This window comes from Podarcis tiliguerta, assembly GCF_965153285.1.
Source record: "Podarcis tiliguerta genome assembly, chromosome: 8".
Taxonomy (NCBI): Eukaryota; Metazoa; Chordata; class Lepidosauria; order Squamata; family Lacertidae; genus Podarcis; species Podarcis tiliguerta.
The window spans coordinates 86,073,017-86,086,175 of NC_139541.1; the positions used below are offsets into that span (position 1 = coordinate 86,073,017).

At 47.3% G+C, this 13,159-nt stretch overlaps 1 protein-coding gene across 4 annotated transcripts in view; it reads left to right on the plus strand.

Moving 5' to 3' along the window:
* Positions 1 to 333: 333 nt before the first annotated feature.
* LOC310684343 (transmembrane protein 87A-like) overlaps positions 334 to 13,159 on the plus strand; it is a gene marked incomplete at its 5' end in the record, with an annotated part of 34,421 nt that continues 21,595 nt past the window's right edge. For all 4 annotated transcript variants that reach the window (XM_083455337.1, XM_083455339.1, XM_083455338.1 and 1 more), the window contains 5 exons: positions 334 to 489; positions 7,138 to 7,204; positions 10,354 to 10,445; positions 11,547 to 11,657; positions 12,742 to 12,810. In XM_083455337.1, the coding sequence (XP_083311463.1) occupies positions 334 to 489; positions 7,138 to 7,204; positions 10,354 to 10,445; positions 11,547 to 11,657; positions 12,742 to 12,810 (495 nt within the window). The remainder of the gene's footprint in view (positions 490 to 7,137; positions 7,205 to 10,353; positions 10,446 to 11,546; positions 11,658 to 12,741; positions 12,811 to 13,159) is intronic.

Genomic DNA, 13,159 nt, shown 5'->3' on the forward strand with positions numbered 1-13,159 from the left:
AGCATGAGTTTGACCGAACTGTGGGAGGCAGTGGAAGACAGGAGGGCCTGGCGTGCTCTGGTCCAGGGGGTCACGAAGAGACGGACACCACTAAACGATGAAACAACAACACCTTTTGATCTGTCTGTCTGTCTGTCTATCTATTGCTCTGTCTGTCCATCTCTCCCTCTCTCCCTGGCGCCCCGCCTCCTTCTTCGTTCCTTCCCGGGGCGGCCTCTTTCCTCCCGCTCCCTGGCCCAGGGGGGAGGAGCCTCCTCTTCCTCCTCCGCCCCGCCCCTCCCTTCTCCAGGCCCCGCCCCCGCCTCCCCACGTGACGCCCGGTTCCGGAAGAGGATGGCGTCGGGTGGGCGCCTGGCGCGCTGCTCCGGCCCGCGGCTCCCGCCGCTCCGGCTGGCCCTGCTGCTGCTGGCCTGCGGGGCCGCCCTGGCGCCCCGGCCCGCCGAGGGGGCCGCCTCCGAGCCCGGGCGCTGGAGCCTCCAGGCCCGCGGGGTGAGTGAGGGGCGCCCCCCCGGGCGAGAAGGGGTTAAGGGGGCAGGGAGGGGGCGAGGGGTCAGGAATGCAGAGCGGGGCATCATAGAGGACAATTAAGAAGGGGCAATCAATGCAGTGGAATACGGTATAGTCAATATAATAGTGTAATTAATACATAGCGTGGCATAATATAGTATAATTAATAAGGGGGAATATTAGTATAATAGGCAATTCATGCAGTTGAATACGGTATAGTCAATATAATATAGTCAATATAGTGTAATTAATACATAGTGTGGCATAATATAATATAATTAATAAGGGTCAATGTTAGTATAATAGGCAATTAATGCAGTTGAATACTGTATAGTCAGTATAATATAGTGTAATTAATACATAGTGTGGCATAATATAGTATAATTAATAAGGGGGAATATTAGTATAATAGGCAATTAATGCAGTTGAATACGGTATAGTCAGTATAATATAGTCAATATAGTGTAATTAATACATAGCGTGGCAAAATATAGTATAATTAATAAGGGGGAATATTAGTATAATAGGCAATTAATGCAGTTGAATACGGTATAGTCAGTATAATATAGTCAATATAGTGTAATTAATACATAGTGTGGCATAATATAGTATAATTAATGAGGGCCAATGTTAGTATAATACACAATGAATGCAATTCAATACGGTATAGTCAATATGATTTGGTCAAGATAGTATAATTCATACATAGTTTGCATAATATAGTACAGTTAACATGTATTTAATGTAATATGCAATTAATGCAATTCAATACAATGGTACCTCGGGTTACATACGCTTCAGGTTACAGACTCTGCTAACCCAGAAATAGTGCTTCAGGTTAAGAACTTTGCTTCAGGATGAGAACAGAAATCGTTTTCTGGCAGCGCGTCGGCAGCGGGAGGCCCCATTAGCTAAAGTGGTGCTTCAGGTTAAGAACAGTTTCAGGTTAAGAACAGACCTCCGGAACGAATTAAGTTCTTAACCCAAGGTACCACTGTACGTAAGTAATATGATATAGTCAATGGAATATAATCAATATATTATAATTAATACATAGTGTAGCATGATATAGTACAATTAATAAGGGTTAATATTAATATAATAGGCAATTTATACAACTCAGTATGTAAGTAAAATGATATAGTCTTTGTAATACAGTCAATATGATAGAATTAATATATAGTGTGGTATAATACAGTATAGTTAATATAATGCTTGGGGATATTAACTTCAATATAATAATGTGGGGTTCTGATTTATTTTCCATTTTATAATATACATTTGCATCATAACACTCCCCTTTACGTCCCTGGCTCTTTAGAGCCTGCCAACTTCCTTCCCTCCTGCTGCATGGCTTTCAAAATTAACCTTTATATCATTAATGTGGGGTTCTTGTTTTTGTTCGTATACCACGGTGCTTTTATTTGTGTTCTTATATGGTAAAGCATCCTGTGCTCCTCAGATGAAGAGTGGCTTAGAAACTTAATAAAAATAATATAACATAATGGCCTTGGAGAGGAAAATAGCCGGCGTTGTCATGAATGGCACCCTAATAATAATAATAATAATTTAGTTATACTCCCAATGTGTGTGTTTGAATTAAAATTCCTCAGAATAAAGAGGCAGCCCACCCGCAACCGCTTGTCACGCTGCGGTGTGACCAAGAAGCCAAACCTGAGCAGGCCTGATCCTCAGCGGCCATTAGGAGGAAAGGAGCAGAGCAGAGTCTGGGGCCGGTGCCCCAAATGTATGTGGGGGTAATAATAAGAATACTGGCCCCTGCTGGCCTTGCTCCTGGCCTACATTCAGCGGCAGATCCCTACTGGGGATCTTGTGATCCCCTCCCTTCTTGTCTTGCTCCTGTCTGTTGGGGCATCTGCAGGACACATAATAATAATAATAATAATAATAATAATAATAATAAAATTTATTTATACCCCGCCCTCCCCAGCCAAGACAGGGCTCAGGGCGGCTAACACCAAATATAAAAACAGCTGACTGAAATACACCTTAAAAAACAAGATTAAAATACAACAGCAAACCATTAAAATGCAGCCTCATTTCATTGGAAACTCAATCAAAAACTTTTTGGGGGATAAAAACGTCAAATCTTCACCAAGGCCAACTATCCAGACTGGTTCTACGTGGGCCCGAAAAAAACCAGGGAAGTCCCCAAATAGGAGTTCCATCACAGGAGGAAAAAGGAAAGAGGAGAAGGGGATCAAGTTGATTCTTAGCCTCCCCACTTTGTCCATGTCAGGCATAGACAAACTCCGGCCCTCCAGATGTTGGGGACTACAACTCCCATCATCCCTAGCTAACAGGACCAGTGGTCAGGGATGATGGGAATTGTAGTCCTAAACATCTGGAGGGCCAGAGTTTGCCTGTGCCTGGTCCATGTCATTGAAGGCACCCGGTCTACTTACATGGGTGATAGTAGTGGTTGCCATTCAACCCAATGGAGCAGGCGAAGAGTTTTCCCTCTGTGTGCACCATGCTAACAGATCTAGGTGTGAACCATTTCTGAGTTATGGACACTGGTTTTTTTGGGGGGGGGGGAGTGTTGTCCAGGTTTGGGAAAAAGATGGGCATGGCAGGTTGGAAGAGGGGAGGAGATAAGAAAAGTCTGCACCCCTCTTTTGGGTCTTAAAGGATCGCATTCCATAGAAGGTGGGTGGCAAGATGGAGGTGGGGGGTGAGCTTCCTTGAGCAAGAAAAAGATCCGAAGTTCTCCTGTCTTTGGGATTGTTTCAGGGATGGGAACAGGCAGTTTATACCATCTGTGAGAGAGGTCAGCAAACTTTTTCAGCAGGGGGCCGGTCCACTGTCCCTCGGACCTTGTGGGGGGGCCGGACTATACAGTGATCCGTGCAGGAGGCACGTTCGCAACCTGCAGCGCCGTGTCTGCGCACGCGTGGGTCGCAATTTGGCACTTCTGCGCATGCGCTAAAGCAATTTAGTGCTTTTGCACGAGCGCTGAAACCTGGAAGTAACTCGTTCCGGTACTTCTGGGTTTGGCATGGTGCATAACCCAAAAACACGCAACCTGAAGCGTCTGTAACCCGAGGTATGACTGTATTTTGGGGGGAAAAACAGAATTAATTCCTATGCCCCACAAATAACCCAGAGGTGCATTTTAAATAAAAGCACACATTCTACTCATGTAAAAACACGCTGATTCCCGGACTGTCCGTGGGCTGGATTTAGAAGGCTGAATCCGATTGGGCTGGATTCGGCCCCCGGGCCTTAGTTTGCCTACCCATGATCTATGAACAAGAAAGTCTTCCTCTATTTACAAGCCTCCCCTAACTGAAAGCCGCTGGCGGAGGGCAGAATGGAAGGAGCGCTTGAGAAATCAATCACACTGAGTGTTTATTAACCGGCGGAGGCGGCATCGAGCGGGAAGTGCTTTCACGTTCTCACCGCAAGCCCTGATCTTCCCTCTGAATGTGAGAAAGTGGGGAGACCTAGTTCTTCATTTCCTGAGCGCACAACCCACCCACCAAAACCACCACCCTCAATTTCTTTTTTCGGTGGCGCTGCAGACAGCGAAGGGCACATGCATGCTCTTCCTGTGGCCTATTTTCCCCGTTCTTCAGGCTCATAAACCTCGCCCACAGTCCTGTGTCCTGGGCCAGGTGTTTTTCTGTAACTGCGCTTCCCAGGTGCAAGATAAAGGCTGCCCTTTGAGACGGCAGACTTCTTTTTTGTTCTCGGGTACAATAAAGCCGAGTGGAATGTTTGCCCCCGAGTTAATATTCGTTTACCTCGGCAAACAGGTTGCATTGCTGATTTGGGTAGCAGGTGAATTCCGCCCAGGTTGGTCTAAACCTTTGGGCTAACAAAGTTGAGAAAAGTACAGTTCCCAGAATTCCTTTGGGGGAATCCGCCATTACCGTTTAAAGCAGCACCATGGATAAAGATTATCTACAGAAATATTGCAAAATTAATGAATGTTAGAATGATGTTGGATTGAAGTTAAGGGGTTTTTAGCATTAATGTTATGAAAGAATATGCAAAAATGGAATGTTAACAGGTGGAAAGTTAAAGCTAAAATATATTAAGATCAAGATTAAGATAAAGGTAAAGAGGGAAAGGATTTGCTGAATAAACAAACTGAATTGGAATACAAAGAGGGGAGGTGTGTGGAGGTCCGAGAAACAAGCAAATGTAAGATATGTTTTGAAAGATTGAATTCTTTTTAATTGCTTTTTATTTTTTGTATTTCTCTTTTTTTAGTTTTCTTTATCTTTTTGTGAAAATCTTAATAAAATATTATTAAAAAATAAAATAAAGCAGCACCATGGAGATAATAATAATAATAATAATAATAATAATAATAATAATAATTTATTATTTATACCCTGTCCATCTGGCTGGGTTTCCCCAGCCACTCTGGGTGGCTTCCAACAAAACTCTAAACTACTATAACCTATTAAGCATTAAAAGCTTCCCTAAACAGGAATGTATGGTGTAGACCAGGCATCCCCAATCTTCGGCCCTCCAGATGTTTTGGGACTACAACTCCCATCATCCCTGACCACTGATCCCGTTAGCTAGGGATGGTGGGAGTCGTAGTCCCAAAACATTTGGAGGGCCGAGTTTGCCTATGCCTGGTCTAAACTACCCATTTCCAGGCTGGACCCCACCCAGATGTTTGAGACTTCAGGCAAACATCTGCCCAAAACATCTGGAGGGCGCCAGGTTAATTCAGTGCCATTGAATGACTGTGTTTCCCTGACTTGCGGAGAGCGAAGGCAGATCAGGTGCTTTCAGTCTGCCTCGCGAGTTAAGCCTAGTTCACCTGCTGTTAGGAAGAACTTCCTGACAGTAAGAGCTGTTCGACAGTGGAATTTGCTGCCAAGGAGTGTGGTGGAGTCTCCTTCTTTGGAGGTCTTTAAGCAGAGGCTTGGCAACCATATGTCAGGAGTGCTCTGGTGGTGTTTCCTGCTTGGCAGGGGGTTGGACTCGATGGCCCTTGTGCTCTCTTCCAACTCTAGGATTCTATGATTCTATGAATTTGCAATGGGTTGACCGCCAGTTGTGTCGGCAACTGGGGGGGCAGCCGTGGGGCAGCTGTTCCAAGTTTCTGCCGTTTCCTTCCAACCCTCCTTCTTTGCTAGAGGAAAACTGCTGGCAAACGCAGGATGTCCCAGAATAAGCCCAGAGTTTAGTCTCAGGGCGCAAGCTTTGAACACAGAAAACAACCCGTGTTTCTGCCCTGAGCATCTCTGGGTTAGGAAAAACTTCACTCTCTGCCGGAGTATTATTGTGCCAGATCAGCCTCCCCCCAGCTTTGTGGCCTCCCAGAGTTTGGGATTTGACTCCCATCAGCCCCTGCTGGCATGGACAAATGGGCAGGGATGATGGGAGTTGTTGTGCGCATCACCTGGAACTTTGATGGGCATATAATCTGACTCCGTATAAAGCAGTTTCATACTAAGAGGAGAAATATGTGGAGCTGAGACAACAGAGAGGGGCATTAATGATAAATAACAATAATTAATTTTTATTTATACCCCGCCCTTCCCGGTTCAGAAAACTGGGCTCAGGGCGGCTAACAACAAATTTAAAACACTTAATTATAAAAGCAGCATAAAATACAATATAAAAACATGAATAATGATACAAATCAAAAATCAATTAGATAATCCCCAGGGCTAGCTGGCTGAATTGGTCTTCCTTGGGCCAGCGAGGAGACCAGGGGAGAATTAGCTGTGGGGTCTCAGAGCGGGTGATCTTCATAAAAGGGGAGGGGGAGGGAAGGAAGGGGAATAAAAGATCAGGCTGAATTCAAATTAAAGGCCAGGCAGAAAAGCTCTGTCTTACAGGCCCTGCGGAAGGAAGTTAAATCCTGAAGGGCTCTGGTCTCGTGGGACAGAGCATTCCACCAGGTCGGAGCCACCACTGAGAAGGCCCTGGCCCTGGTGGAGGATAGTCTGGCTTCCTTATGGCCCAGGACATCTAAACTATGGGTATTCATGGACCTTAAGGCCCTCTGTGGGGCAGACCGGGAGAGGTGGTCCCGTAGATACGAGGGCCCTAATGTTTACAGCTAAACATCAGGCAACTCTTTCTGTGTGTGGGATGGATGGTCCTCAGGTTGTGGTTTAGGATCTGCAGCAGTTGTGGGAGGGAGGAGATCTATGTTGCCTCACTGCTGGTCCCACAAGCTGCGTCTCTCCCACCTCCCACCCTGCTGCAATGCTTATCGAACATTATATGGTGTTCTCATCTCAGTCCTCTGCCGTCGGTATTATCCCCATAATGCAGACAGGGGAGACTGAGGGTAGTGACCGGCCCCAAATTGCCCAGCGGCTTCCTGTCCGGCATTTGACTTCGCCCTGGCTTTCATTCTTGCCTTCTGAGCTTGCATTCTTTGGAAATTTAACCCATGGGGACGCACAGCCCGTAACACAAGGCTGCTCGTGTTTCCTCACCGCTCAGCATCTCTTTCTCCCGAGGAGCAGGCTGGAATTTTCCACTTGCAAGTTGTCGCTCTGCTGAGGCTAAGTGGTTGTTTTCATTGCGAGTCAGAACCTTGCGTGGGGGCCTGGACCTATTTTGGGGAGGAACGAGCCCAATAAGGGTGTCTCTAATCAGTCCATTTTTGCTGTTCTTCTTTTTCAGAACCAAACACAGAACCTGTTTGTCTTACCCAAAACAATGTTTAAGGACACCCAGATTATCCTCAAATGTAAGTTCTGGTGCTGTTATAAAAGGGAACCAGCTCACCTGTGCAAAGACTTACCTTGTGTCCCACTCCTGTTGAGAAACCTCCATCCTCAGGGAAGATGCTTTAGTGGTGCGATACGCTCCTAGGGTTCGTCTTATTTCCCACTAAGAGCAGGGCCTTTACTGTGGTGGCTCTGGGGTGCCCCAGCGATACTGGCATTTAGGCCTCCAATTCAGATATAGGATGGAGGGGAACCTGGCTTGACAGCAGTGCATGCAAAAAGGATCTAGGGCAGCCTTTCTCAGCCTGTGGGTCCCCAGATGTTGTTGGACTACAAGTCCCATCACCCCTAGCTAGCAAGTCCAGAGCTCAGGGATGATGGGAGTTGTAGTCCAACAACATCTGGGGACCCACAGGTAGAGAACCGCTGATCTAGGGGTATTAGCTTAACAGTGTGATGCAGCTGTAAAAAAGGTAATGCTATTCTAAGCTGCATCAACAGAGGTCTAGTGTCTAGATCAAAGGAAGCCTGGAGTCCTATGTCCAGTTCTGGGCAGTACAATTTCAGAAAGATATTGACAGGCTGGAAGGTGTTCAGAGGAGGGCGACTAAGATGATCCAGGGTCTGGAAACCAAGCCTGATGAGGAATAGTTGAAGGAGCTAGGTCTGTTTAGCCTGGAGAAGAGACGACTGAGAGGTTATTTGCCAGCCATCTTGGGTTGTCATGTGAAAGATGGAGCAAGCTTCTCTTCTGCTGCTCCGGAGGGTCGGACCCGAACCAATGAATAATAATAATAATAAAATTATTTATTTCCCGCCCTCCCCAGCCGAAGCCGGGCTCAGAGCGGCTAACAACAGTGAAAGTAACACAGTTTACATAAAATCACAGTTGATTAATTGAAATTCATTCAAAAATCAATTCAGAATCAAATGAATGGCAACCATTGGGCTAGAGTTCTATGAGGATTACTGAAGGAGGGGGTCAGGCTGTGCCCTGGCCAAAGGCCTGGTGGAACAGGTCCATCTTGTAGGCCCTGCGGAAAGATGTCAAGTCCCGCAGGGCCCTAGTCTCTTGGGACAGAGCGTTCCACCGGATCAGAGCCACAGCTGAAAAAGCCCTGGCTCTGGTTGAGGCCAGCCTAACCTCCCTGTGGCCCGGGACCTCCAAGATGTTTTTGTTTGAAGACCGTAAGGTCCTCCGTGGGATGTACCAGGAGAGGCGGTCCCGTAGGTACGAGGGTCCTAGGCCATATAGGGCTTTAAAGGTTAAAACCAGCACCTTAAACCTGATCCTGTACTCCACCGGGAGCCAGTGTAGCTGGTATAGCACCGGGTGAATGTGATCTTGCAGCGACGACCCCATAAGGAGTCTCGCTGCAGCATTCTGCACCCGCTGGAGTTTCTGGGTCAGTCTCAAGGGCAGCCCCACGTAGAGCGAGTTACAGTAATCCAGTCTGGAGGTGACCATTGCATAGATCACAGTGGCTAGGTCAGGGCGAGAGAGGTAAGGAACCAACTGCTTAGCTTGGCGGAGATGAAAAAATGCCACCTTTGTTATAGCTGCAGTCTGAGCCTCCATGGAAAGGGAATTCACAGGATAGGAAAGGTGATTCCGACTAAACATGGGGAAGAACTTTGTGGCTGTAAGAGATCTTCGGCCATGGAAGGGACACCCTCGGGAGCGGGTGCACTCTCCTTCGTTTGAAGGTTGTTAAGCAGAGCCTGGGTGGCCATCTGTCGTGGATTCTCTAGCTGTGATTCCTTCATTGCAGGGGGTTGGTCTAGAGGACCTTTGCGGGTCCCTTCCAAACCTACAATTCTAATTTCACCCAGGCTTTCTCCGAAGGAATGATCCAGCTCCCTTTACTGACTTTGTGATATAATAATAATCATAATAATCATCATCACCATAATTTATTATTTGTACCCCGCCCATCTGGCTGGGTTTCCCCAGCCACTCTGGGCGGCTTCCAACAAAGATGAAAAATACACTAAAATGTCACATATTAAAAAATACCCTGAACAGGACTGCCTTCAGATGTCTTCTGAATGTCAGGTAGTTGTTTATCACTTTGACATCTGGTGGGAGGGCGTTCCACAGGGCGGGCGCCACCACCGAGAAGGCCCTCCGCCTGGTTCCCTGTAACTTGGCTTCTCGCAGGGAGGAAACCGCCAGAAGGCCCTCAGAGCTGGACCTCAGTGTCCAGGCAGAACGATGCGGGTGGAGACGCTCCTTCAGGTATACTGGGCCTTTGAGGCCGTTCAGGGCTTTCAAGGTCAACACCAGCACTTTGAGTTGTGCTCAGAAATGGACTGGGAGCCAATACAGGTCTTTCAGGACCGGAGCTATATGGTCTCGGCGGCCGTTCCCAGTCACCAGTCTAGCTGCTGCATTCTGGATTAGTTGTAGTTTCCGGGTCACCTTCAAAGGGAGCCCCACGTAGAGCGCATTGCAGTAGTCCAAGCGGGAGATAACCAGAGCATGCAGAGCATACAGTACTTGTTTCATGGTGGTTTTTCTTATTGTTGGCTTTATGCCATCCAACACCACGTTATTTTTTCCTGCCCTTGGCAGTAACTTATGTGTGTGTTTGTGTGCACAGATATACATTCACAGATAAATAAATTAATGCATTAGGTCCTTAAGATCCACAAATTACAACATCTTGGAGGTCCCTGGTCTCAAGGTGGTTAGATTGGTCTCAACTAGGGCCGGGGCCTTTTCAGCGCTGGCCCCGACTTGGTGGAACGCTCTGTCACAAGAGACCGGGGCCCTGTGGGACTTGACATCTTTCCGCAGGGCCTGCAAGACAGAGCTGTTCCGCCAGGCCTTTGGTTTGGACTCACTCTGACCCTTATGTTTCTCTCCCCTTATGGTCTTGATTTCTAGGCTACTTTTAAAATGAGGCTGCATTTTTAAATGCATTTTAACCTGTATTTTAAATTGGGTTTTTTTCTTTTGTTTTCCCCCGTATTATGTTTTTCCTGTGATTTTATTGGTGTTAGCAGGTCTGAGCCCGGCTCTGGCCGGGGAGGGCGGGGTAGAAATATTTATTATTATTATTAGCCTCAAAGGTAAGGCATATCAGGGCTCAGTTTCATGCCTGGTTAGCGCCAGACGCTTGCTGCCCTCCTGGCGGCTTTGCCTAATGCTTCTTTCCCTTTGCAGTTGTGGAAAAGAACTGCGTCGCCCCCGATTTGTCCCTGAACATCACCTGGTACCTCAGAAGCTCCCACTGCCACGACGAGGTCTACATAGACGTGAGCAACCGGCCCCTTCTTTGCTTGTGGGGTGGAACTGGGGCGGGTTGAAGAGTCCCTGAGAAGCCCAGGGGCCTCTGGGGTGTCTGTGGGCGGTGCAGAGTTGGACTGCGGAACTCCCTCCCACAGGAGCGCCACCAACATAGGGGGCTTTAAAAGAGCATTTGACGAATCCGTGAAGGAGAAGCCTGTCGATGGCTGCTAGCCAGCATGTCTGTGCTTTGTCTCTGTGGTTGAAGGCAGCAATGCTCCTGAACACCACTTTTTTAGTTTTTGTTTTTTTAAAAAATATTTTTTATTTAATGATTTTATGTTACTAAAAACAATACAACCATACTACCGCTAAATATAATTAAGAAATAAAAATTACATACATCACTATTTAGTTTATTTGTTATTTACCGTCTTATTCCCTCCCAAACATTCCATGCAAAAACACACATATGTGCAGACACCCACACCTGCACGCAAAATGATAATAGTGAAAGTAAATATTTTTCCCCCTTTTATCTTCCAAAATCTTTTCTTCAACTTTTGACTTCCTGCCAAGTTCCTTTGCATATATTTTATCTTACAATCGAATGTACACAAAACAATACACCTTTCTATATAAATTTTCCAATACATTCTGAAAACATAATAAATCCTTAATTGTTGTCCACCTCCTTTTAGTTCCTTTATCACTCGAATGCTAGCACGGAGCCAAAACTATTATTGTATTTTTGAACCATTCTATAACCGTCCCATTTTTCGGCAAATTTTTGCTTTGAGTTTCCTCTGAGTTTCCTAGTCAATTGAGCCGTCTCCACCAATTCCTGTAATTTGATTTGCCATTCTGTTATTTTTGGAGCCCCGTGATCTTTCCACCCCTTGGCCACAAGTATACGAGCCGCTGCAGTTGCATACAAGAATTAGATTTTTGGTGATCTCTTTATCTAAAATACTTAACAGAAATGCCTCTGGTTTTTTAGTAAAAGTTATCTCCATCACCTTTTTTAATTCATCGTATATTCCCCCCCCCCCCAAATCTTAATCTTTTCACGCGTCTGTGTTTTAGTTTTTGGACAACCCGTTTCTCAGTTTCCTCCTCTGCCCTCTCAGGAAAGCAAGGCGGATCAGTACCTGAGCCATCACGAAACGGAGGCCAGCGTCGCTGGAGGCGGCCAGTATATTTGGTACACGACCCTGGTCCCGTGCAGCCAGCTCAATGAGGTGGGCAATGCAAAATGGCGGGCGGCAAGTTGCTGGGACGCGGGTGGAGCGAGATGGGTTTAACGGGGAATGTGGCTGCGTTGGGGAGAGCTGGCCTTTGGACGGAGCAGGAAAGAGGATTTGTGTCTGCAAAAGGCAGGAAGATTTGGGGGGAGCCCAGGGCGGGCTGCGGAGAAGCCTTGTTCCTGCTCCTTCGCTAACGGGATGAAGGTGATCAGCGGAGGAGGAAATATTTTGAAAGGAAACCGGACGGGGGGGGGGGGCAGCTTTCGGGCAAAGTGTGTCTTGTTGTGGCCCAGTTTGCTCAGTGCAAGCCGGCGAACGTTTGGGTTTCCGGGCTGAAGATTGCGACCCCTTCGCTCCTCCTTGGTTCTTTCCTTTTAATGTTTTAATGTCTCCATCTCCATCGTTCTGCCTGGACACTGAGGTCCAGCTCCGAGGGCCTTCTGGCGGTTCCCTCCCTGCGAGAAGCCAAGTTGCAGGGAACCAGGCAGAGGGCCTTCTTGGTGGTGGCACCTGCCCTGTGGAACGCCCTCCCACCAGATGTCAAAGAGAAAAACAACTACCAGACTTTTAGAAGACATCTGAAGGCAGCCCTGTTCAGGGAAGCTTTTAATGTTTAATAGGCTATTGTATTTTAGTGTTCTGTTGGAAGCCGCCCAGAGTGGCTGGGGAAACCCAGCCAGATGGGCGGGGTATAAATAATAAATTATGATTATGATTTTGTTGTCTTTAACCTTGTTTTTAAAGCTGTATTCCAATCAGCTTGTTTTTATTATTGGTTGTTAGCCGCCCTGAGCCCGGCCTTGGCTGGGGAGGGCGGGGTATAAATAAAATTCATTATTATTATTATTTATTTGGGGAGGAAGCCTGAGGAGCATGGAGGGAAAAGCGGCTTCTCTTTGAACCAAGCGGAGGCAGAAATCCGGTCCAATTTTGCAGCCAAGGGTTATCTCCAGATGTGGAGGTGTGAGGGGCGTTTTCCCTTAGGAAATGCAAATTGGCGAGGGGTCGTGATGGAGGGGCTTCTGTCGGGAGAAAAGAATAGGGTGCTAACAGCTGGCTGTCTCTCTTTCTTTTTCAGCTGCACTTCCCAGAGCTGCCCAAACCCCAAAAGCTGCAGCGTTTCAAGGAGCCAGGCGTGGATAGTTCGGTCAGTGGAGAGTCGGGGAACTGGGGGGGGGGGGGGACGGGACTGTGGTCTCACCCTAGACAGGAGTCCCTGGCCTTGTTATTGTTGCCCGACGACATAGTGAGGGGCTGCAGGCTTGCTTTAAAGGAGGGGGTTGGGTTGGATGGCTGTTAAACTGTGGAACTCCCTGCCACAAGGGAGACAGGATGCTGGACTAGAAGGGCCACTGGCCTGATCCTGCAGGCTCTCCTTATGTTCTTTCTCGTACCTACAGGACCGCCTCTCCCAGTATGCCCCACGGAGGACCTTAACATCCATAAATAGCAACACCCTAGTGGTCCCAGGCCCTAAGGAAGTTAGATTGGCTTCA